The sequence below is a fragment of the Oncorhynchus mykiss genome, chromosome 5 (assembly GCF_013265735.2).
Source record: "Oncorhynchus mykiss isolate Arlee chromosome 5, USDA_OmykA_1.1, whole genome shotgun sequence".
NCBI classification, from domain to species: domain Eukaryota; kingdom Metazoa; phylum Chordata; class Actinopteri; order Salmoniformes; family Salmonidae; genus Oncorhynchus; species Oncorhynchus mykiss.
In genome coordinates, this window is record NC_048569.1 from 21433749 (window position 1) to 21458172 (window position 24424).

The 24424-nt window shown below is 46.6% G+C and overlaps 1 protein-coding gene across 2 annotated transcripts in view; it reads right to left on the minus strand.

Moving 5' to 3' along the window:
* The window catches only part of grk3 (G protein-coupled receptor kinase 3), an 80076-nt gene extending 71944 nt beyond the window's left edge, over positions 1–8132 (minus strand). Inside the window, exons 1-2 of one of the 2 annotated variants that reach the window (XM_036977034.1) lie at positions 6369–8132; positions 6145–6265 (exon numbers count right to left, since the gene is read on the minus strand). In XM_036977034.1, the coding sequence (XP_036832929.1) occupies positions 6145–6257 (113 nt within the window). In that variant the 5' untranslated portion in view covers positions 6258–6265; positions 6369–8132. Of the gene's footprint in view, positions 1–6144 lie in introns of both variants that reach the window. The other variant, XM_036977035.1, reaches the window with a different exon arrangement.
* Between the last annotated feature and the right edge of the window lie 16292 nt (positions 8133–24424).

Here is a 24424-nt window from a genome sequence, read left to right on the forward strand (position 1 = left end):
TATCTCCTCAGCCCTGTAAACAATACCTAATGGACGATTAGCAATCAAATTCAAATTCTACAAGCTCAATACACACACACACACACACACACACACACACCAAAAGTAGAAGAAGCCGTAGACAGTACATAGATTGACCTCTGAGGAGAAACTTCCAAATCTGATTTGAAGAGGCAATCTTTTCAACACACAGGGGAGGAACCACAAAGAATGGAATTCTTTGCATTTTGGTTGTTGAAAGTTAAAAAAAAATAAAAAAATAAATTAAAACCTGCCCAATGGGGCCAGCCTCAGAGCAGGCTCAACTTGCAGGACGGATCAGGACACTTGCCCCAGGCAATAGGGCAACCCTTAAAGTCAATCCCTGCTTTAATGTTGGGGCTGTGAACTTGCTCTGCAGATGGGAAAACCAACTGAAGGCCTACTCAGTTTAACAACACATCTAGTTCACTAGCTTAGGGTCTGATAGAGCTGAGACAGAGGATGAGGAAGTCACAGAAGCCTGGTTGACTGGATAGAACGAATTTTGACACTTTCACAGAACTCACTTAATTGTAATACAAACACTAACAGAAGTAGCTAAATAATTGTTTCTCAGTACCAGAACTAGCACATCTTTCTCCGAACAGCTTAGGTCCCTGCCAAGCAGTTACACACCTGATTCTACCAATCAAAGCCTTGGCTGAAGACTATGGTGATTAGGTCATAAGATTAATCAAGTGCGTTAATGCTCTGCTGGAGCAAAAGTTCACACCATCTACATCAGCCATTGTGGAAAAGACCCTGGCTGTAATAGGAGATCAATGTAGAAAAACTAAAAAAACAACATTAGTCTTAGTGGGTTCAAGGCTGCAGTTTGGACCTGTTCATTGACCACATCTAAAGCAAACAAAATCAACCAGTGGCTTTACCAAATGGCCATGGTACGATTCAGCCTTGACTGAACACACACAGCGGGGTCTGTAAACACAGTCATCCCTTAGTAGGCTAACTTTGGCCCAGTACGTGATTGGTTTTCATCAATAGATGTGACTAAACATATTGAATTTCACTAAAAAGGGAGGTGATGTTTAGGGCCAGTTTCCTGAACCCAGATTAAGCCTACTCGTGGACTTAAAAGCGTGATCGATGGAGAATCTCTGTCAGCAGTGCTAAGGCCAAGACTAGGTATACTCTGGGTCTGGGAAACTGGTCCCTATGTGTTGCTGATCTGATTTCTCGAGGTGGTCATTCAGGGGTAAGGATGTCTGTCTGTACTACAACTCCCATAAGGCAGTGGGGTGCTGCTGCAAACACCAGGGTGGCAAAAAGTTAACTTCTTATGGCTGGGGGCAGTATTGAGTAGCTTGGATGAATAAGGTGCCCATAGGTGCTCAGCGTAAACTACCTGCTACTCAGTCCCAGTTGCTAATATATGCATATTATTAGTATATTTGGATAGAAATCAATCTGAAGTTTCTGAGGTTGGTCGTTTTTCAACTCATTCACTATTGAAGATACAGTGGGATATTGGTCGTGTTGCACTTCCTAAGGCTTCCACTAGATGTCAACAGTCTTTAGAACCAGGCCTCCCGGGTGGCGCAGTGGTTAAGGGCGCTGTACTGCATCGCCAGCTGTGCCACCAGAGACTCTGGGTTCGCGCCCAGGCTTTGTTGTAACCGGCCGCGACCGGGAGGTCCGGGTTAGGGAGGGCTTGGCCGGTAGGGATATCCTTGTCTCATCGCGCACCAGCGACTCCTGTGGCAGGCCGGGCGCAGTGCGCGCCAACCAAGGTTGCCAGGTGCACGGTGTTTCCTCCGACACATTGGTGCGGCTGGCTTCCAGGTTGGATGCGCGCTGTGTTAAGAAGCAGTTGGGTAGCAGCTTGGTTGGGTTGTGTGTCGGAGGACGCGTGACCTTCAACATTCGTTTCTCCCAAGCCCGTACGGGAGTTGTAGTGATGAGACAAGATGGTAGCTACTAAACAATTGGATACCACGAAATTGGGGAGAAGAAGTGGTACAAAAAAATGAAAAACAGTCTTTAGATCCTTGCTTCTACTGTGAATTGGGGGCGAATGAGAGGGGAATGAGTCCGAGGTCTACCAGAATGCTTTGAGCTCGTGAGAGTTAACTTGAGTTCCATTGCATTTCTACAGACAAAGGAATTCTCCGGTTGGAACATTATTGATGATTTATGTTAAAAACATCCTAAAGATTGATTCTATACACCATTTGACATGTTTCTACGGACTGGAACGGAACTTCGTCTGCTCCTAGTGAACGCGCTTCGTGAGTTTGGATTTACCAAACACAACAAAGGGAGCTATTTATACATAAATGATGGACATTATCCTGGGAGTGCATTCTGATGAAGATCATCAAAGGTAAGTGAATATTTATAATGTTATTACTGACTTCTGTTGACTGCACAATATGGCGGATATCTTTTTGGCTTGTTTGGGCTCTGAGCGCCGTACTCAGATTATTGCATGGTTTGCTTTTTCCGTAAAGCTTTTTTGAAATCACAGTGGTTGCATTATTAAGGAGAAGTGTATCTAAAGTTCCATGTATAACACTTGTATTTTCATCAACATTTATGATATTTCTGTAAATTGATGTGGCTCTCTGCAAAATCACAAGATGTTTTTGGAACTACTGAACATAACACGCCAATGTGTACTGAGATTTTTTGATATAAATATAAACTTTATCGAACAAAACATACATGTATTGTGTAACATGAAGTGATCTGATGAAGATCATCAAATGTTAGTGATTAATTCTCTCTCTATTTCTGATTTTTGTGACTCCTCTCTTTGGCTGGAAAAATGGCTGTGTTTTTCTGTGACTTGGCTCTGACCTAACAATCGTTTGTGGTGCTTTTGCTGTAATTTTTATTTTACCTTTAACTAGGCAAGTCAGTTAAGAACAAATTCTTATTTTCAATGACGGCCTAGGAACAGTGGGTTAACTGCCTGTTCAGGGGCAGAACGACAGAACGACCTTGTCAGCTCGGGGGTTTGAACTTGCAACCTTCCGGTTACTAGTCCAACTCTCTAACCACTAGGCTACTCTGCCGCCCCAGTGCTATTAAAGGCTATTTGAAATCGGACACTGTGGTGGGATTAACAATAAGTGCATATTTAAAATGGTGTGAAATACTAGTATGTTTGAGGAATTTTAATTATGGGATTTCTGTTGTTTTGAATTTGGCGCCCTGCACTTTCACTGGCTGTTGTCATATCGATCCCGTTAACGGAATTGCAGCCCTAAGAAGTTGTTTAAGACAGAAATATATGGACAGGTCTAGAATAAGGAATAGGCCTAAAGCTCTTTTCATTACAGTTAACTTCATGTGCAATGTTACAAAAAGTTCTGAGAGACTGTATTTTGTTGTACATAAATTATTCTTGGTCAGGTAGAATAGTGAATCGTGTCAGGTCTACACTTTACATGTCTAGGCTATATGATGAACACATGATAAACCTAATTTAGGATTGCTCGGATTAGAGCCAATTCATAACATTATCAGAAAGAACTTTGACGAAGTGATTGTATCTATGATCATTGCGCAGCATGACACTGAATATTATGATTGAGAAAAGTCCATAAACCAATCAATGGATGGAAGAGATGGCATAACGTGCTGTGCTTCTGAAGCTCGGTGAGGACTAGAACTAAGCTTGGTGAAGACTAGGACTAAGCTTGGTGAAGACTAGGACTAAGCTTGGTGAAGACTAGGACTGAGCTTGGTGAGAAACTTAGGCTTAGACGTTATACAGCCTGAGCCTAAACTACAAGTCAGAGACTTGTTAACATTATCATATGTTCATTATCTCGATCTCCTTTGAGCTGTACGTTTCACATTTACACACACACTGAGAAATCTATGGTGAGAATGCCATCGGTGTCAACTCTACACTGACAAAACACTTCACCACATCCTCTTTCCCTTAGTCAGACTAACAGCTCACTAGACAGCCAAACCCTGACCTTAAATAAAAATGTACAGCTATACGCTCAACTAATTCATGCAGGTTTTTCAGAGGGATAAAGGTAAAATTGTTTTTTAGTTATAGTAAGGTATTTTATTTGTAAAGTAGCTATTCCCACATATCCAAATGCTTATAGAAAGCAGTTTAGCATGAATCTTCTCTAAAGGTCACAGACAACAGGGCCTCTCCACACTACCAACTACACCTAAGCGGGGGATACCATCTTTGTATGGGCAGCTACAGAGATACTGTAAATAAGAATTTGTTCTTAAGTAGTTAATAGCCTAGTTAATACCAAAAAGTATGTGGACACCCCTTCAAATGAGTAGATGCAGCTATTTCAGCCACACCCGTTGCTGACTGGTGTATAAAAATTGAGCACACACATGCAATCTCCATAGACAAACATTTGCAGTAAAACGACCTTACTGAAGAGCTCAGTGACCTTCAATGTGGCACCGTCATAGGATGCCACCTTTTCAACAAGTCAGTTCATCAAATTTCTGCCCTGCTAGCCCTGGTCAACTGTAACTGCTGTCATTGTGATGTGGAAATGTCTAGGAGCAACAACGGCTCAGCCATGAAGTGGTAGGCCAAACAAGCTTGAAAGAATGTGACCGCCGAATGCTGAAGCGCATACAAATCATCTGTCCACGGTTACAACACTCACTACCGACTTCCAAACTGCCTCTGGAAGCAACATCAGCACAATAACTGTTCATCGGAAGCTTCATGAAATAAGTTTCCATGGCCAAGCAGCACAAGATAACCATGCACAATGCCAAGCGCCGGCTGGAGTGCTGGCGCACTGGAAACGCGTTCTCTGGAGTGATGAATCACGCTTCACCATCTGGCTGTCCGACGGACAAATCTGCTAAGCTAAGTCTATACAGAAATGGTTAGTTGAGATTGGTGTGGAAGAACTTGACTAGCCTGCACAGAGCCCTGACCTCAAACCCATCAAAAACCTTTGGGAACGCCGACTGCGAGCCAGGCCTAATCACCCAACATCAGTGTCCGACCTCACTAATGCTTGTGGCTGAATGGAAGCAAGTCCCCGCAGCAATGTTCCAACATCTAATGGAATGCCTTCCCAGAAGAGTGGAGGCTGTTATAGCAGAAAAGGGGCGGGACGAACTCCATATTAATGCCAATGATTTTGGAATTAGATGTTTGATGAGCAAGTGTCCACATACTTTTAGTCATGCAGTGTAGCAGTTAGGTAGTATTGTTGGAGCTAACTGGCTTCATACTGACAGAAGGTGTTGCTATGGTGGCATCAAAGGCCATGCACACATCACACTCTCCTAACGCTCAATTTCCATCACCTCACATTTGCCTTCAACGTCCCAATAGTAGCTGCCTGCGGGCCTGTATGTTATAAAAAATAATTTAAAAACTGCGTTCATAAATAGCTGTCAAAAACACCAGTGATTGCCATAGGTCCCGTTTGGCACAATTGGTAGAGCATGGTGATTGCAACGCCAGGGTTGAGGGTTTGATTCCCAAGGGGGACCAGTACGAAAATGGATGCACTCACTACTGTAAGTCGTTCTGGATAAGACTATCTGCTAAATGTCAAAAATGTAAATGGGGAAATTCAGGCAGTTGAAGGGGAGAGATATGCAGATGTAAATGGATGGATACTGAAGACTCCTCCCACCATCTCTTATCTATCATTCCATCAAAAACAGATACTGGTAGTACTAACATTATACTGAATCAGATGAAAATAACAGCATATTATTTACACTCTTAAACCACCAATAAAAAATAAATAAACAGAAGCTACCACCAGATGGAGGAGGTGGTAATAGATGGGTGGTTTTGGTGCTAGCTGGAATGATTCTTGGTCTGGTCGTCAGAACACATTATTAATGAGCTTCATTAAAATGATATAATTCTCGATGGCATTACGTCAGATGCAAATTGGCCTAATGTGGATTTGAAGGCTAGGGCCTTGAATGGTAGGGACCCTGGAGTCGCCTAACGGAGACAGTTGACAAATAGTTTCCTATTAGTGAGTTACTGTAACTGACCGAGAGGTTTCAATGAGATAGGGCTTCCATCTCCCTATATGGCCATACACACATACATCAATTTGACAGGTAGACAAACATTGACTGACCGAAGCAGAACCTACAAGGCGGGTAAGCAGTTACATGTACCTGGATTCAGGCAGTATGATTTTCTTGCTCGCTCGGGCCGCTGGAGTAGATTTGCTCTTCTCCATCGCCATCAAATAGCTGACATCGGCGAGAACTGCTTCGAGGTCCGCCATCTTCAACCCTGGTTCGACCGAGTCGATACAACACCAGCCGTGGGAAGGATTTTTTTTTTGTTGAAAGATAAAGCAAATGTCCACTGAAAATCTTTAAAACCTAGTTCCAACCTGGTCGACCGAGGCAGCTATGCGGATGACAGGGGTGACCATCGAATGAAGCGTGTCGTTTTCTTCCTCTAGGTTCGGCACACACGGTCGCTCAAAACACAACCATTGTTACACAAAAAAAAAATAGTATTTATCATCTGGGTATTTTTTTGTGTGCCAAAATGGTAGTGGTTTCAATGGCCAGACCAGATTGATGAGAGATTTCGTTTACCACCTTTCAGAGAGCTTCACTTATTTTAGATGGCCCACCTGCTAGATGTGGCGAACTAGCAAGGCAACTAGCTAATAACTGTGAATCCCCACTGATCCTAGCCACATAGTTTGTTTTATCTTCTTGAAAAGCTAAAAATGTAATATTGCGGTACGTGGTACTCCAGCTAGACGTATGCTTCAAGCTTCCTAATTGTGTCTCGTCGCATCTGCTTCAAAATAAAACATGACTTTATGCGTCGACAAAGGTGGGTTGTATCACTTTATCGAATTGGTATTCGATAAAGACATCCTCGTGTAATAACGATGACAGGGGTAGAAAGCTAAAATAACAAGAGCAAGCCAGCTCGCCTGTATCACACAAAAAAAGTACTGACGAATGAATGGTCCAGATACTAGCGAATACAGTAGTGAGGTTCAGGTTCAAACATATTCACCAACATGAAAAATCAAAACAATTGTCTTATTGGCATAGGATCCTACACAGCGATATTAGGAAGAGGACATCAATCAAACCACAGATGTAGGTTGCCAGCTGAATATCCAGCACGCAAAAACTATACCCGACTAAAATCTACTTTAGCTAACTAACGTTGGCGACAACTATCGAACTTAGCTATCAAGATAACAAGCATTCAGTTGTTGGCACTAACTTTACGTTAGATGCCACATTTAAACTGTAAATTCAGCCACGAAATCAGCCAGCTAGATTCTCAATTTACGTGGTCGACAAGGGAGAAGTGTTATTACTAGCTTCTGTGGAAACCGGTGCTACTTGGTAGCGAGTTAACCAGTAACGTTAGATAGCTGAATTTGGGCTAGTTAATATACGAAGCATAGGTAACAAACTAGCGCTAGCTAACACAACCGCTTTATCGCAACGACACGAAACCCACTCATCCAGTTCGCTAGCTAGCTCGCCATCTCAGTTAGGTAACGAATCCTGATCTTCAGCCAAATCCATGTTATTTCACAAGAGACCAACGAAACCGCACAAAATTAACCATAGTCATCTATTTCACCCCAGTGTGTGGGCTCTGATATGGAGACAGTGGCTAGCTAGCTAGCTATAATGGGGGAGGGGGTGTTGGAGGAAATGGGCTAGTTAAGATAATCTTAGCTTGGTAACCGTCCACGGTCCCTCGCGACCGAGTCTTCAACAACAAGTTACAATTTTTTTTTGCGATCAACAGCTTGCCAACTAGCTGACGAAGAGGCAATTAAATATAAACTAAGAACCTAAGTACATATAACTTGGTAATATTTGCTGCCCGTCAGTGACTTCCTCCGTAAAGTTGTAACCATCAAACGTTTCTGCTCCTCAATCAGCACAAGCCGCAGCTGAGATCTGTGCATTCGACAGACTGACGACGCGGGAGAACGTTTGATATCCTGTTTGTTTACGGTCCTCCAAGAGGCACCGATTTCCTCTTGTTATCCCTTTTGAGTCCGAATAAGAACAGTTGACTTTACTCCATTTCGCTGGCTGTGTTGTGTATTCTCAGAAACAAGCCCTACCTAATTGTAAAAGCCCCACTTCCTCCAACTGCGACTAAGCATCCTGGAAAACATGTAATGGAGCAGGATCACTCATGGACGCGGACCTAGATGATTATAAATGCCCTATTACGATTTGAATCAAATTAAAACCATTATATAAAATGAGCAATATTTTGTTTAGCTTTATATTTTTATTTTTAACAGTGTTAACTGCAAATGAAGATTACATAATAGGATCAAAGACGAGGTCGGTAGGCTGCCATTATGGGCATCTTTTTTAAATATTACATGAATAATATATAACAGACACTTCTGGGTGATAACTTGCTGGATCAATCCAATGGACCAATCCCTGAATCAACAGACAATCAATTAACTCATCTGTGGACCTTGAAACCATGTTATTGTAAGTCTACATTGGAGACCCATTCCTTTGCTAATTTGTTCTAAATTGAGGCTATCAATTACTCAGATTTTGTAGCATAGGCCGCTATATAGACCTACACATATTTAATCGAGAAACTACATTTTTTTCTGGTATCCAGTACAGACCTGGGTTCAAATACATGTGTATTTGAGAATCAGTATTTCTAATAGATTTCTATGTATTAGAGTATTTTCAAATACACAGCCAAGTTTGAGTATTTTATTATTTGAATGGCTATTTGTAAATATATATATATATATATATATATAAATTCAGCAAAAAAAGAAATGTCCTCTCACTGTCAACTGCGTTTATTTTCAGCAAAAATAAACATGTGACTAACAGAAATGGAATAATGTGTCCCTGAACAAAGGGGGGGTCAAAATCAAAAGTAACAGGCAGTATCTGGTGTGGCCACCAGCTGCATTAAGTACTGCAGTGCATCTCCTCATGGAATGCACCAGATTTGCCAGTTCTTGCTGTGAGATGTTACCCCACTCTTCCACCAAGGCACCCGCAAGTTCATGGACATTTCTGGGGGGAATGGCCTTAGCCCTCACCCTAAGATCCAACAGGTCCCATACGTGCTCAATGGGACTGAGATCCGGACTCTTCGCTGGCCATGACAGAACACTGACATTCCTGTCTTGCAGGAAATCATGCACAGAACGAGCAGTATGCCTGGTGGCATTGTCATGCTGGAGGGTCATGTCAGGATGAGCCTGCATGAAGGGTACCACATGAGGGAGGAGGATGTCTTCCCTGTCCGATGATGCTGTGACACACCGCCCCAGACCATGACGGACCCTCCACCTCCAAATCGATCCCGCTCCAGTGTACAGGCCTCGGTGTAACGCTCATTCCTTCGACGATAAACGCAAATCCGACCATCACCCCTGGTGAGACAAAACCACGACGCATCAGTGAGAGCACTTTTTGCCAGTCCTGTCTGGTCCAGCGACGGTGGGTTTGTGCCCATAAGCGACGTTGTTGCCGGTGATGTCTGGTGAGGACCTGCCTTATACAACAGGTCTACAAGCCCTCGGTCCAGCCTCTCTCAGCCTATCGTGGACAGTCTGAGCACTGATGGAGAGATTGTACGTTTCTGGTGTAACTCGGGCAGTTGTTGTTGCCATCCTGTACCTGTCCCGCAGGTGTGATGTTCAGACGTACCGATCCTGTGCAGGTGTTGTTACACGTGGTCTGCCACTGCGAGGACGATCAGCTGTCCGTCCTGTCTCCCTATAGCGCTGTCTTAGGCGTCTCACAGTACGGACATTGCAATTTATTGCCCTGGCCACATCTGCAGTCCTCATGCCTCCTTGCAGCATGTCTACGGCACGTTCACGCAGATGAGCAGGGACCCTGGACATCTTTATTTTGGTGTTTTTCAGAGTCAGTAGAAAGGCCTCTTTAGTGTCCTATGTTTTCATAATTGTCTACCATCTGTAAGCTGTTAGTGTCTTAATGACCGTTCCACAGGTGCATATTCACTAATTGTTTATGGTTCATTGAACAAGCATGGGAAACAGTGTTTAAACCCTTTACAATGAAGATCTGTGAAGTTATTTGGATTTATACAAATTATCTTTGAAAGACAGGGTCTATAACAATACTCTACCAATTTATATTTGACAGTATTTTCAAATACTTGGGTTAAATACTTTCCAAGTGTATTTCCAAATAGGCCTACATTAAAATATTTAACTTCTTGTCTTTTCAAATAAAATATATCTGAATACTTACTTCAAATGTATGTGAAAGTAATTCAGATTTTTGAAATAGTATTTGAACCCATAAGTCATTATATAGCTATAAAATACTAATTACTTACAAATGTTGTAGTGCTTTAGAGTATAATACAGTGATTCCTTGTGGACAGCATTTAAAAATGGAAAGCAAATTCTGATGAAAGCATGGCAAAATTGGGCTTCCACTGTCCACCTGACTCTTCTCATAGGCCTCATAGGCCTGTCACGGAACGACGGTTTGTGTTATGTCGTCAGTATGATGTATGATTAATATTATATATTTGTTCATAATACAAATATTAACAACTTACATTTCTACATCAAACATGTCTAACAAAACAAAACACAGGTATTAACAAGAAAGTGCTAAAACATACAAAAAATATCTATAAAATAATTGTAAAAAATTAACAATTATTGTGCAATTGTATTCACATAATGATTCAGGAAGATGTTATTCTTGTTGTTATTCACTAGGGATAATATCTTAACAAGATAATTACATTCAATCAAAAATATGTGTAATTTTGGTATAGAATTCTGGAATTTTTGTTTGTGTATAAAGTATTTGTGTCACGCCCTGACTTTAGTTATCTTTGTTTTCTTTATTATTTTTGTAAGGTCAGGGTGTGACAAGGGTGGTGTGTTTGGTTTTTTGGATTGTCTAGGGGCTTTTGTATGTCAAGGGCATCCTAGTCTAGAGGTTTATATGTCTATGGTTGCCTAGAATGGCTCTCAATCAGAGGCAGCTGTTTATCATTGTCTCTGATTGGGAACCATATTTAGGTAGCCATATTCCTAGGTTTATCTGTGGGTTAGTGTCTATGTTTAGTTGCCTGTTTCAGCACTCGTGTGATATAGCAGCACTTTTGTTTAGTTTGTTTAAGTGTTCTTTGTGTTCTTCCTTTATTAAAGAGGAATGTATTCTCATCACGCTGCGCCTTGGTCTCCTCGTTACAACGAACGTGACAATTTAACAACAAGAATTGTAAAAAATTACGATAATTTCAATATTCTTGTTATCATTGCAATAGTAACATATTATATCCTTCATGTCAAAAACATGGGTAGTGTTCTTAATGGCAAATAAGTATTCTGCAAGGTTTTCCCAAAATTCTGACACAAATTTACATTCAAAGTGAGTCAGATTCTCACCTTTTTCACAAAAAACGCAGATATCATCAATAGCCACAGATTTGGACAACATATAATTACATGGATATATCGTAAGTAAAATTTTAAAGTGCACTTCCTTAAATTTGTTTGGTTTACAATGTTTGTAAGTGTCACAACTTCCACCGAAGTCGGGTCCTCTCCTTGTTCAGGCGGCGCTCAGCGCTCATCCACTTTTCATTTTCCATTTGTTTTGTCTTGTTTTTTTCTCACACCTGGTTTCAATTCCCTCATTTACTTGTGTATTTAACCCTCTGTTTCCCCATGTCTTTGTGTGGGATTGTTTATTGTAGAGCTTGTGCACGTTCCCCGGGAGCGCATGACAGGTTATTTTGTGGCCATTTATTCTTGTTGTTCTGGATGCCGTTGGTTTTGCTTAATAAATCTCTGGTTATTACCAAGTTCTGCTCTCCTGCGCCTGACTTCTCTGCCGCCAATTACGCACCCCGCTACAGAATCCTACACCGCAACATATGGAGTCAGCAGGAGCAGGTGCCCCTGGAATAGGGGTGGAGGAGCGCGTTCGGGAGCACGCGGCGATGCTTCACTATCTCGGCGCCGCCATGGACCGCGTTGTCCAAACCATGGACCGCTGGGAGAGACAGGGAGTTCCTCCAGCGCTTCCACCAGCACAACCGGGGTCTCCACAACTCGCTACCCCTTCACCAGGTCCCAGTGGGATTCATCTCGCCCGTCCCCAGGAATACGACGGGACGGCTGCACGCTGCCAGGGTTTCTACCTGGCAACCGTCCACCCGGCTCCATCAGGCTGTGAGAAGGTGTCCGCCCTCGTCTCGTGCCTCTCTGGGAAAGCCTTGGAGTGGGCCAACGCAATGTGGGGAGAAGGAGATGCGGCGCTGGACCATATCAAGGATTTCATCTGCCGCTTCCGGGCAGTCTTCGACCACCCACCCGAGGGTAGAGCGGCGGGTGAACATCTCTTCCATCTCAGGCAGGGGACGAGGAGCGCCCAGGAGTTCGCCGTGGATTTTCAGACCCTGGCCGCCGGCGCGAGATGGAACGATAGGGCCCTGATCGACCACTATCGCTGCAGTTTACGCGAGGACGTCCGTCAGGAGTTGGCCTGCAGGGACACCACCCTCGTATTCGACCAGCTGGTGGACCTGTCCATTTGGCTGGATAACCTGTTGGCTAGCCGCGGACGTCCAGATTGGGTTCTGTCGGTTCCATCCCCCAGCACCGCCGCTCCGGTGCCCATGGAGCTGGGAGGTACTGTGTGTAGGGAGACTGGAGGAGGTTCCGTCTCGTGCACCATCCGGTCGGTGCCGGGTTGGTTCCTCTGGGGATCGAGGCTGCAGGCAGGGCACTCTGGCGTCTTCCCAGGTGAGCCGGCACCATTCTCACCCAGAGCCCTCTGTTGCACACATGTTTTTGTATGTTACTTTTCCTGAGTTTTCCCCGCATTCCCAGCATAAGGCGCTCATCGATTCAGGCGCAGCTGGGAATTTTATAGACAGATCGTTCGCCCTTAGTTTAGGGATCCCCATTGTTCCCGTGGCTGTGCCCTTCCCCGTTCACGCCATAGACAGTCAACCATTAGGATGAGGGTTGATTAGGGAGGCTACCGCTCCTCTGGGTATGGTGAAGCAGGGGGGTCACAAGGAGAGAATCAGTCTCTTCCTCATTGACTCTCCTGCGTTTCCCGTGGTGCTAGGCCTACCCTGGTTAGCTTGTCATGACCCCACTGTATCTTGGCAACGGAGGGCTCTCACGGGGTGGTCGCGAGAGTGCTCGGGGAGGTGTTTAGGGGTTTCCATTGGTGCTAATACGGTGGAAAGTCCGGACCAGGTCTCCACCGTGCGCATTCCCCCTGAATATGCCGATTTGGCGCTCACTTTCTCCAAAAAGAAGGCGACTCAATTACCACCCCATCGACGGGGTGATTGTGTGATAAATCTCCTGGTAGACGCTGCACTTCCCAGGAGTCACGTGTATCCCCTGTCACAGGCGGAGACGGCGGCTATGGAAACATATGTCTCCGAATCCCTGCGTCAGGGGTACATTCGGTCCTCCACTTCACCCGCCTCCTCAAGTTTATTTTTTGTGAAGAAGAAGGAGGGAGGTCTGTGCCCGTATATTGACTATCGAAACCAAACTAGATCTGGAGCGCTTACAACCTGGTGCGTATCCGGGAGGGAGACGAGTGGAAGACGGCGTTCAGTACGACCTCAGGGCATTATGAGTACTTTGTCATGCCGTACTGGTTAATGAATGCTCCATCAGTCTTCCAAGCCTTTGTAGATGAGATTTTCAGGGACCTGCACGAGCAGCGTGTAGTGGAGTATATTGATGACATTCTGAGCATGTGTCCCTGGTGCGCAGGGTGCTTGGTCGACTGTTGGAGCATGACCTGTACATCAAGGCTGAGAAATGCCTGTTCTTCCAGTAGTCTGTCTCCTTCCTAGGGTAACGCATTTCCACCTCGGGGGTGGAGATGGAGAGTGACCCCATATCAACCACGCGTAATTGGCAGACTCCCACCATGGTAAAGGAGGTGCAGTGGTTCCTAGGGTTTTCCCATTACTACCAAAGGTTTATCCAGGGTTTTGGTCAGGTAGTTGCTCCCATTAACTTACTGCTGAAGAGGGGCCCGGTACGCTTGCAGTGGTCGGGCAGGGGCGGACAGGGCTTTTGGTCATCTGAGGGCTCTGTTTACCTCGGCTCTCGTGCTGGTCCATCCGGATCCTTCTTTGGCGTTCATAGTGGAGGTGGACACGTAGGAGCCGTGCTCTCTCAGCGCTCTGGTATGCCACCGAAGCTCCGCCCCTGTGCCTTCTTCTCGAAGAAGCTCAGCCCGGCGGAGCGAAACTATGACGTGGGGGACCGAGAGCTGTTGGCTGTTGTCAAGGCTCTGAAGGTGTGGGGACATTGGCTTGAGGGGGCTAAACACCCTTTTCTCATCTGGACTGACCACTGCAATCTGGAGTACATCCGGGCAGCGAAGCGAGGAGACTGAACCATCGCCAGGCAAGGTGGGCCATGTTTTTCACCCGTTTTGGTTTTTCCCTTTCTTACAGAACAGGTTCCCAGAACGTGAAGGCAGACGCACTGTCCCGAATGTATGACAGGAGGAGTGGCCCATGGAGCCCAGACTCCCTCTGAAACACCATTTTATTACGTTTGCAATCGCAACAAATAATCTGCTCAGACCCCAAGCAAGGAGCATCAAAAGTCGTGCAATAAATTCTCAGACAACCTAAAGATTCCTTGATGCCCTTCCATACTCCCTCTGCCTACCCAAGGGCGTCAGAGGACAAAAATAAGTTAACCACCTACAGTGGGGCAAAAAAGTATTTAGTCAGCCACCAATTGTGGAAGTTCTCCCACTTAAAAAGATGAGAGAGGCCTGTAATTTTCAGCATAGGTACACTTCAACTATGACAGACAAAATGAGAAAAAAAATCCAGAAAATCACTGTGGGATTTTTAATGAATTTATTTGCAAATTATGGTGGAAAATAAGTATTTGGTCAATAACAAAAGTTTATCTCAATACTTTGTTATATACCCTTTGTTGGCAATGACAGAGGTCAAACGTTTTCTGTAAGTCTTCACAAGGTTTTCACACAATGTTGCTGGTATTTTGGCCCATTCCTCCATGCAGATCTCCTCTAGAGCAGTGATGTTTTGGGGCTGTTGCTGGGCAACACGGACTTTCAACTCCCTCCAAAGATTTTCTGTGGGGTTGAGATCTGGAGACTGGCTAGGCCACTCCAGGACATTGAAATGCTTCTTACGAAGCCACTCCTTTGTTGCCCGGGCGGTGTGTTTGGGATCATTGTCATTCTGAAAAACCCAGCCACGTTTCATCTTCAATGCCCTTGCTGATGGAAGGAGGTTTTCACTCAAAATCTCACGATACATGGCCCCATTCATTCTTTCCTTTACACGGATCAGTCATCCTGGTCCCTTTGCAGAAAAACAGCCCCAAAGCATGATGTTTCCACCCCCATGCTTCACAGTAGGTATGGTGTACTTTTGATGCAACTCAACATTCTTTCTCCTCCAAACACGACAAGTTGAGTTTTTACCAAAAAGTTATATTTTGGTTTCATCTGACCATATGACATTCTCCCAATCTTCTTCTGGATCATCCAAATGCTCTCTAGCAAACTTCCGACGGGCCTGGACATGTACTGGCTTAAGCAGGGGGACACGTCTGGCACTGCAGGATTTGAGTCCCTGGCGGCATAGTGTGTTACTGATGGTAGGCTTTGTTACTTTGGTCCCAGCTCTCTGCAGGTCATTCACTAGGTCCCCCCGTGTGGTTCTGGGATTTTTGCTCACCGTTCTTGTGATAATTTTGACCCCACGGGGTGAGATCTTGCGTGGAGCCCCAGATCGAGGGAGATTATCAGTGGTCTTGTATGTCTTCCATTTCCTAATAATTGCTCCCACAGTTGATTTCTTCAAACCAAGCTGCTTACCTATTGCAGATTCTATTGCAGTCTTCCCAGCCTGGTGCAGGTCTACAATTTGGTTTCTGGTGTCCTTTGACAGCTCTTTGGTCTTGGCCATAGTGGAGTTTGGAGTGTGACTGTTTGAGGTTGTGGACAGGTGTCTTTTATACTGATAACAAGTTCAAACAGGTGCCATTAATACAGGTAACGAGTGGAGGACAGAGGACCCTCTTAAAGAAGTTGTTACAGGTCTGTGAGAGCCAGAAATCTTGCTTGTTTGTAGGTGACCAAATACTTATTTTCCACCATAATTTGCAAATAAATTCATAAAAAATCCTACAATGTGGTTTTCTGGATTTCAAATTTTGTCTGTCATAGTTGAAGTGTACCTATGATGAAAATTACAGGCCTCTCTCATCTTTTTAAGTGGGAGAACTTGCACAATTGGTGGCTGACTAAATACTTTTTTGCCCCACTGTAACTGAGGAACTCAGTTTAACCTTGTGCAATACCATAGATGCGGTTGTACCACTAAAAACAAAAAAAACATTTGTCATAAGAAACTAGCTCTCTGGTATACAGAAAATACTGAGCTCTGAAGCAAGCTTCCAGAAAATTGTAACGGAAATGGCGCCACACCAAACTCGAAGTCTTCCGACTAGCTTGGAAAGACAGTACCGTGCAATATCGAAGAGCCCTCACTGCTGCTCGATCATCCTATTTTTCCAACTTAATTGAGGAAAATATGAACAATCTGAAATTTATTTTTGATACTGTCGCAAAGCTAACTAAAAAGCAGCATTCCCCAAGAGAGGATGGCTTTCACTTCAGCTGTAACGCTCAATGAGTGTATAGGTGTGGAGTCAGGTGCAGAGAGCAAAAGGATGTGGGAAAAACACGCTTTAATGTCCAGAAATAAATCACAGGAACAAATAATGTGAAAAAATAAAGGACAGCGAGAAACCCGAAAAGCAAACACAAACCACTCGAACACATACATACGAACAAGCCCGCACAAACAGAAGCGGGCTGAACAAACTTATATAACCCCACCCTAATAACCAAACAAGAAACAGGTGAAACCAATTAGACAAAAACAAACGAACACAGAACAAAGGATCGGTGGCAGCTAGTAGACCGGCGACGACGACCGCCGAGCGCCACCCGAACAAGAAGGGGAGTCACCTTAGGTAATATTCGTGACAGTACCCCCCCCCTGACGCGCAGCTCCCGCAGCGCGCCGACGCCGGCCTCGGGGTCGACCCGGGGGACGAGGCGCTGGGCGATCCGGATGGAGGCAATGGAACTCTCTCAACATAGATGGATCCAGAATATCCCCCACCGGGACCCAGCACCTCTCCTCCGGACCGTACCCCTCCCAGTCAACGAGGTACTGCAAGCCCCTCACCCGGCGTCTCAAGTCCAGAATAGCTCGTATCGTGTACGCCGGGGACCCCTCGATGTCCAGAGGGGGCGGAGGGACCTCCGGAACCTCACCTTCCTGCATGGGACCAGCTACCACCGGCCTGAGAAGAGACACATGAAACGAGGGGTTAATGCGATAATACGAAGGAAGTAATAATCGATAACAAACCTCGTTTATTATCCTCAGGACTTTAAATGGCCCTACACACTGCGGACCCAGCTTCCGGCAGGGCAAGCGGAGGGGCAGGTTTCGGGTCGAGAGCCAGACTCTGTCCCCTGGTGCAAACACGGGGGCCTCACTGCGGTGACGGTCAGCACTCTTCTTCTGCCGTCCACTCGCTTGGCGTAATGACTACTGGACGGCCCTCCAGGTCTCCTTTGAGCGCTGCACCCACTCCTCCACCGCAGGAGCCTCAGTCTGGCTCTGATGCCATGGTGCCAGGACCGGCTGGTACCCCAACACACACTCAAATGGTGACATGTTGGTAGAGGAGTGGCTTAGTGAGTTCTGGGCCATTTCTGCCCATGGGATGTATCTCGCCCACTCCCCTGGCCGGTCCTGGCAATACGACCGCAGAAACCTACCCACCTCCTGGTTCACTCTCTCCACCTGCCCATTACTCTCCGGGTGATACCCTGAGGTCAAGCTGACCTAGACCCCCAGACGTTCCATAAATGGGAGGTAAACTGGGGACCCCGATCAGAAACTATATCCTCGGGCACCCCGTAGTCCCGGAAGACATGGGTGAAAAGGGCCGCAGTCTGCAGGGCCGTAGGGAGACCGGGCAATGGGATAAGACGACAGGACTTAGAGAACCGATCCACAACGACCAGGATCGTTGTGTTCCCCTGAGAGGGGGGAAGGTCAGTAAGAAAATCCACTGATAGATGGGTCCACGGCTGTTGTGGAACGGGGAGGGGTTGTAATTTCCCTCGTGGCAGGTGCCTAGGAGCCTTACTCTGGGCGCACACCGAACAGGAGGAGACATAGAATCGCACATCCCTCACCAAGGTGGGCCACCAGTACTTCCTCCTAAGACCTCGCACTGTCCTAGAGATACCTGGGTGACCCGACGAGGGTAGACTATGAGCCCATCGAATCAATTGATCACAAACAGCGAGCGGCACGTACCTACGACCCTCCGGACACTGTGGAGGCGCAGGTTCCTCCCTTAGCGCCCGCTCGATGTCCGCGTCCACCTCCCATACTACTGGTGCTACCAGCTTAGCCGCCGGAATGATGGGAGTAGGATCGATGGACCGGTTCTCAGTGTCATAGAGTCGGGAAAGCGCATCGGCCTTATTGTTGAGGGAACCTGGTCGAAACGATATAGTAAAATGAAATCTAGTGAAATACATGGCCCACCTTGCCTGACGAGGATTCAGTCTCCTAGCTGATCGGATATACTCCAGGTTACGGTGGTCAGTCCAGATAAGGAAAGGGTGCTTAGCCCCCTCAAGCCAGTGTCTCCACACCTTCAGGGCCTTAACCATAGCCAACAATTCCCTGTCCCCCACATCATAATTCCACTCCGCCGGCCCGAGCTTCTTCGAAAAAAAGGCACAGGGGCGGAGCTTCGGTGGCACACCCGAGCGCTGTGAGAGCACCGCTCCAACCCCAGCCTCAGATGCGTCCACCTCTACTATGAACGCCAAAGAAGGGTCCGGATGCGCCAACACTGGCGCCTCAGTGAACAGCGCCTTCAACCTACGGAAAGCTCCATCCGCCTCTGCTGACCACTGCAAACGCACCGGCCCCCCCTTCAGCAGTGAGGTAATAGGAGCTGCTACCTGACCAAAACCCCGGATAAACCTCCGGTAGTAATTGGCAAACCCTAAAAACCGCTGCACCTCCTTTACCGTGGTCGGAGTCGGCCAATTACGCACGGCCTTGACGCGGTCACCCTCCATTACCACCCCCGAGCTGGAAATGCGATAACCCAGGAAGGAAACGGCTCGTTTGGAAAACTCACATTTCTCCGCCTTCACATACAGGTCATGCTCCAGCAGTCGTCCAAGAACCTTGCGCACCGGAGACACATGCGCAGTACGTGTAGCGGAGTAGATCAAAATATCGTCAATATACACTACCACACCCTGTCCATGCAGGTCTCTGAGAACCTCATCCACAAAAGATTGAAAGATAGCTGGAGCATTCTTTAACCCGTATGGCATGACAAGGTACTCATAATGGCCAGATGTGGTGCTAAATGCAGTTTTCCACTCATCTCCCTCCCGAATACGCACCAGATTATACGCACTCCTGAGATCCAGTTTCGTGAAGAACTGCGCTCCGTGAAATGATTCCACTGCCGTAGCAATGAGAGGTAGTGGGTAACTAAAACCCACCGTGATGGAATTTAGACCTCGATAATCAATACACGGACGCAAACCACCATCCTTTTTCTTCACAAAAAAGAAACTCGAGGAGACAGGTGACATGGAGGGACGAATGTACCCCTGTCCCAGATCTTCGGTAACATATGTCTCCATAGCCAACGTCTCCTCCTGGGATAAAGGATACACATGACTCCTGGGGATTGCAGCGTTTACCTGGAGGTTTATCACGCAATCCGCCTGTCGATGGGGTGGTAATTGGGTCGCCTTCTTTTTACTGAAAGCGATAGCCAAATCGGCATACTCAGCGGGAATGCGCATGGTGGAAACCTGGTCTGGACTTTCCACCGTTGTCGCACCGATGGAAACCCCTACACACCTGCCTGAACACTCATCAGACCACCCCTGGAGAGTTCCCTGTTGCCACGAAATCGTAGGATTGTGAATAGCCAGCCAGGGAATCCCCAGCACCACCGGAAACGCAGGTGAATAAATAAGGAACAGACTAATTCACTCCTTATGATTCCCCTGCGTAATCATCTCCAAAGGAATTGTGGCTTCCCTGACCCTAATGGTCGACTATCTAAAGAGTGCACAGGAAAAGGTGGGGTCTACTTTTACTAACGGAATCCTCAACCTCTGAGCGAGTCCGCGATCAATAAAGTTCCCAGCTGCGCCTGAATCTACTAGCGCCTTATGCTGGAGAGAGGGAAAAAATGTAAGGAAACAAATTAATAAAAACATGTGACCAACAGGAAACTCTGGGAGAGTGTGGTGCTTACTCACCTGGGGTGACCGAGGAGTGTTCTGCCTGCCTTCTCGATTCCCAGATGAACTCCTCCAGCACCGACCTGAAGTGTGCCCTCTCCGGCCACAACTGGTACAGGAGGAGCCTCCTCCACCGATCTCCCTAGACTCGGCCTCTCCTAGCTCCATCGGGATAGGAGCGGGAGGGTCAGGAGGTGGAACTAACAGGACCCTTTCAGAACGTCCGTGAGCAGCTAGCAGATGGTCTAACCGGATCGACAGGTCTATCAGTTCATCCAGGCCAAGCGTAGTGTCCCGACAAGCCAGCTCCCTGCGGACGTCCTCTCTCAGGCTACACCTGTAATGGTCTATCAGGGCCATGTCGTTCCACCCTGCTCCAGCGGCCAAGGTCCGGAAACCCAGCGCGAAGTCCTACGCGCTCCTCGTCCCCTACCTGAGATGGAACAACCTCTCACCTGCCGCTCGGCCCTCTGGAGGGTGATCGAACACGGCCCGGAAACGGAGGGTGAACTCCGGGTAGTTGCCCCTCGCTGAGTCGGGCCCGTTCCAGACAGCATTGGCCCACTCCAGGGCTCTACCCGTAAGGCAAGTGACGAGGACACTCACGCTCTCCTCGTCCGAGGGAGCCGGCCGAACGGTGGCCAGGTAGAGGTCCAGTTGAAGCAGGAATCCCTGGCACCCCGCCGCTGCTCCATCGTACTCCCTCGGAGGCATAATGCGCAGAGCGCTGGAACCAGATCCCGCTGGGGGAGATGGTAGAGTTGCTGGTGGGGGGGTAGGTGGGGTAGTAGGGAGACCACTCCTCTCCCAACGATCCATCCTCTCCATCATTTGATCCATCGCTGATCCGATGCGATGGAGGATGGACGTGTGATGAAGGACTCTCTCCTCCATCGTGGGAAGAGGGGTGGCCGCTGCTCCTGCTGACTCCATATCTTGGTGCGGGCTTCTGTAACGCTCAATGAGTGTATAGGTGTGGAGTCAGGCGCAGAGAGCAAAAGGATGCGGGAAAAACACGCTTTAATGTCCAGAAATAAATCACAGGAACAAATAATGTGAAAAAATAAAGGACAGCGAGAAACCCGAAAAGCAAACACAAACCACTCGAACAAGACCGCACAAACAGAAGCGGGCTGAACGAACTTATATAACCCCACCCTAATAACCAAACAAGAAACAGGTGAAACCAATTAGACAAAAACAAACGAACACAGAACAAAGGATCGGTGGCAGCTAGTAGACCGGCGACGACGACCGCCGAGCGCCACCCGAACAAGAAGGGGAGTCACCTTCGGTAATATTCGTGACATCAGCAGTAATAAATTCATGAACTTCTTTGAGGAAAATATCATGATCATTAGAAAGCAAATTACGGATTCCTCTTTAAATCTGCGTATTCCTCCAAAGCTCCATTGTCCTGAGTCTGCACAACTCTGCCAGGACCTAGGATCAAGGGAGACACTCAAATGTTTTAGTACTATATCTCTTTTATTTTTTTTTTATTTTTTTGAATTTTACCCCTTTTTCTCCCCAATTTCATGGTATCCAATTGTTGTAGTAGCTACTATCTTGTCTCATTGCTACAACTCCCGTACGGGCTCGGGAGAGACGAAGGCTGAATGTCATGCGATACACAACCCAACCAGCCGTACTGCTTCTTAACACAGCGCGCATCCAACCCGGAAGCCAGCCGCACCAATGTGTCGGAGGCTACACCGTGCACCTGGCAACCTTGGCTAGCGCGCACTGCGCCCGGCCCGCCACAGGAGTCGCTGGTGCGCGATGAGACAAGGAGATCCCTACCGACCAATCCCTCCCTAACCCGGACGACGCTAGGCCAATTGTGCATCGCCCCACGGACCTCCCGGTCGCGGCCGGTTGCGACAGAGCCTGGGCGCGAACCCAGGGACTCTGATGGCACAGCTGGAGTACTATATCTCTTGACACAATGATGATAAAAGTTGTGGCCTTAACCTTCAAGCTGCATACTGGACAATTTTCCAACTAAACTACTGAAAGAGCTGCTTCCTGTGCATGGTCCTCCTATGTTGAACATAATAAACGGCTCTCTATCCACCGGATGTGTACCAAACTCACTAAAAGTGGAATTAATAAAGCCTCTCTTGAAAAAGCCAAACCTTGACCCAGAAAATATAAAAAAACGATCGGCCTGTATCGAATCTTCCATTCCTCTCAAAAAATGTAGAAAAGGCTGTTGCGCAGCAACTCGCTGCCTTCCTGAATGTATACAAAATGCTTCAGTCTGGTTTTAGACCCCATCATAGCACTGATACTGCACTTGTGAAGGTGGTAAATTACCTTTTAATGGCATCTTTTAATGGCATCTGTCCTCGTGCTGCTTTTGATACCATCGATCACCACATTCTTTTGGAGAGATTGGAAACCCAAATTGGTCTACAAGTTCTGGCCTGGTTTAGATCTTATCTGTCGGAAAGATATCAGTTTGTCTCTGTGAATGGTTTGTCCTCTGACAAATCAACTGTAAATTTTGGTGTTCCTCAAGGTTCCGTTTTACGATCACTATTGTTTTCACTATATATTTTACCTCTTAAGGATGTCATTCGAAAACATAATGTTAACTTTCACTGCTATGAGGATGACACACAGCTATACATTTCAATGAAACATGGTGAAGCCCCAAAAGTGCCCTCGCTAGAAGCCTGTGTTTCAGACGTAAGGAAGTGGATGGCTGCAAACGTTCTACCGTTAAACTCGGACAAAACAGAGATGCTTGTTCTAGGTCCCAAGAAACAAAGAGATCATCTGTTGAATCTGACAATTAATCCTAGTGGTTGTACAGTCGTCTCAAATAAAACTGTGAAGGACCTCTGCATTACTCTGGACCCTGAAATCTCTTTTGAAGAACATATCAAGACTGTTTCAAGGACAGCTTTTTTCCATCTACGTAACATTGCAAAAATCAGAAACTTTCTGTCCAAAAATGATGCAGAAAAATTAATCCATGCTTTTGTCACTTCTAGGTTAGACTACTGCAATGCTCTACTTTCCAGCTACCCGGATAAAGCACTAAATAAACTTCAGTTAGTGCTAAATACAGCTACTAGAATCCTGACTAGAACCAAAAAAATGTATCATATTACTCCAGTGCTAGCCTCCCTACACTGGCTTCCTGTTAAGGCAAGGGCTGTTTTCAAGGTTTTACTGCTAACCTACAAAGCATTACATGGGCTTGCTCCTACCTATCTCTCTGATTTGGTCCTGCTGTACATACCTACACGCTACGGTCACAAGACGCAGGCCTCCTAATTGTCCATAGAATTTCTAAGCAAACAGCTGGAGGCATGGCTTTATCCTATAGAGCTCCATTTTTATGAAATGGTCTGTCTACCCATGTGAGAGATGCAGACTCGGTCTCAAACTTTAAGTCTTTAATGAAGAATCTCTTTAGTGGGTCATATGATTGAGTGTAGTCTGGCCCAGGAGTGTGAAGGTGAACGGAAAGTCTCTGGAGCAACAAACCGCCCTTGCTGTCTCTGCCTGGCCGGTTCCCCTCTCTCCACTGGGATTCTCTGCCTCTAACCCTATTACAGGGGCTGAGTCACTGGCTTACTGGTGCTCTTCCATGCCGTCCCTAGGAGTGGTGCGTCACTTGAGTGGGTTGAGTCACTGACGTGATCTTCCTGTCTGGGTTGGGGCCCCTCTTGGGTTGTGCCGTGGCGGAGATCTTTGTGGGCTATACTCGGGCTTGTCTCAGGATGGTAAGTTGGTGTTTGAAGATATTCCTCTAGTGGTGTGGGGGCTGTGCTTTGGCAAATTGGGTGGGGTTATATCCTGCAAGGATCGGCCGGGGTAGTGGGCAGCGTTCGTGCCCTAGGCCGAGATAGCTCAGAACTCGCTCCTCCACTCCTCCACTAACCTCTCCCCCTTCTAGTGCGTACTGGGGTACCAACCGGTTCTTGCACCTTGACATCAGAGTCAGACCGAGACTCCTGCGGTGGACGACTGGTTCAGGCGTGCGGAGGAGACATGGGACGCCGCCCATGTTCACCTCCAGCGGGCCGTA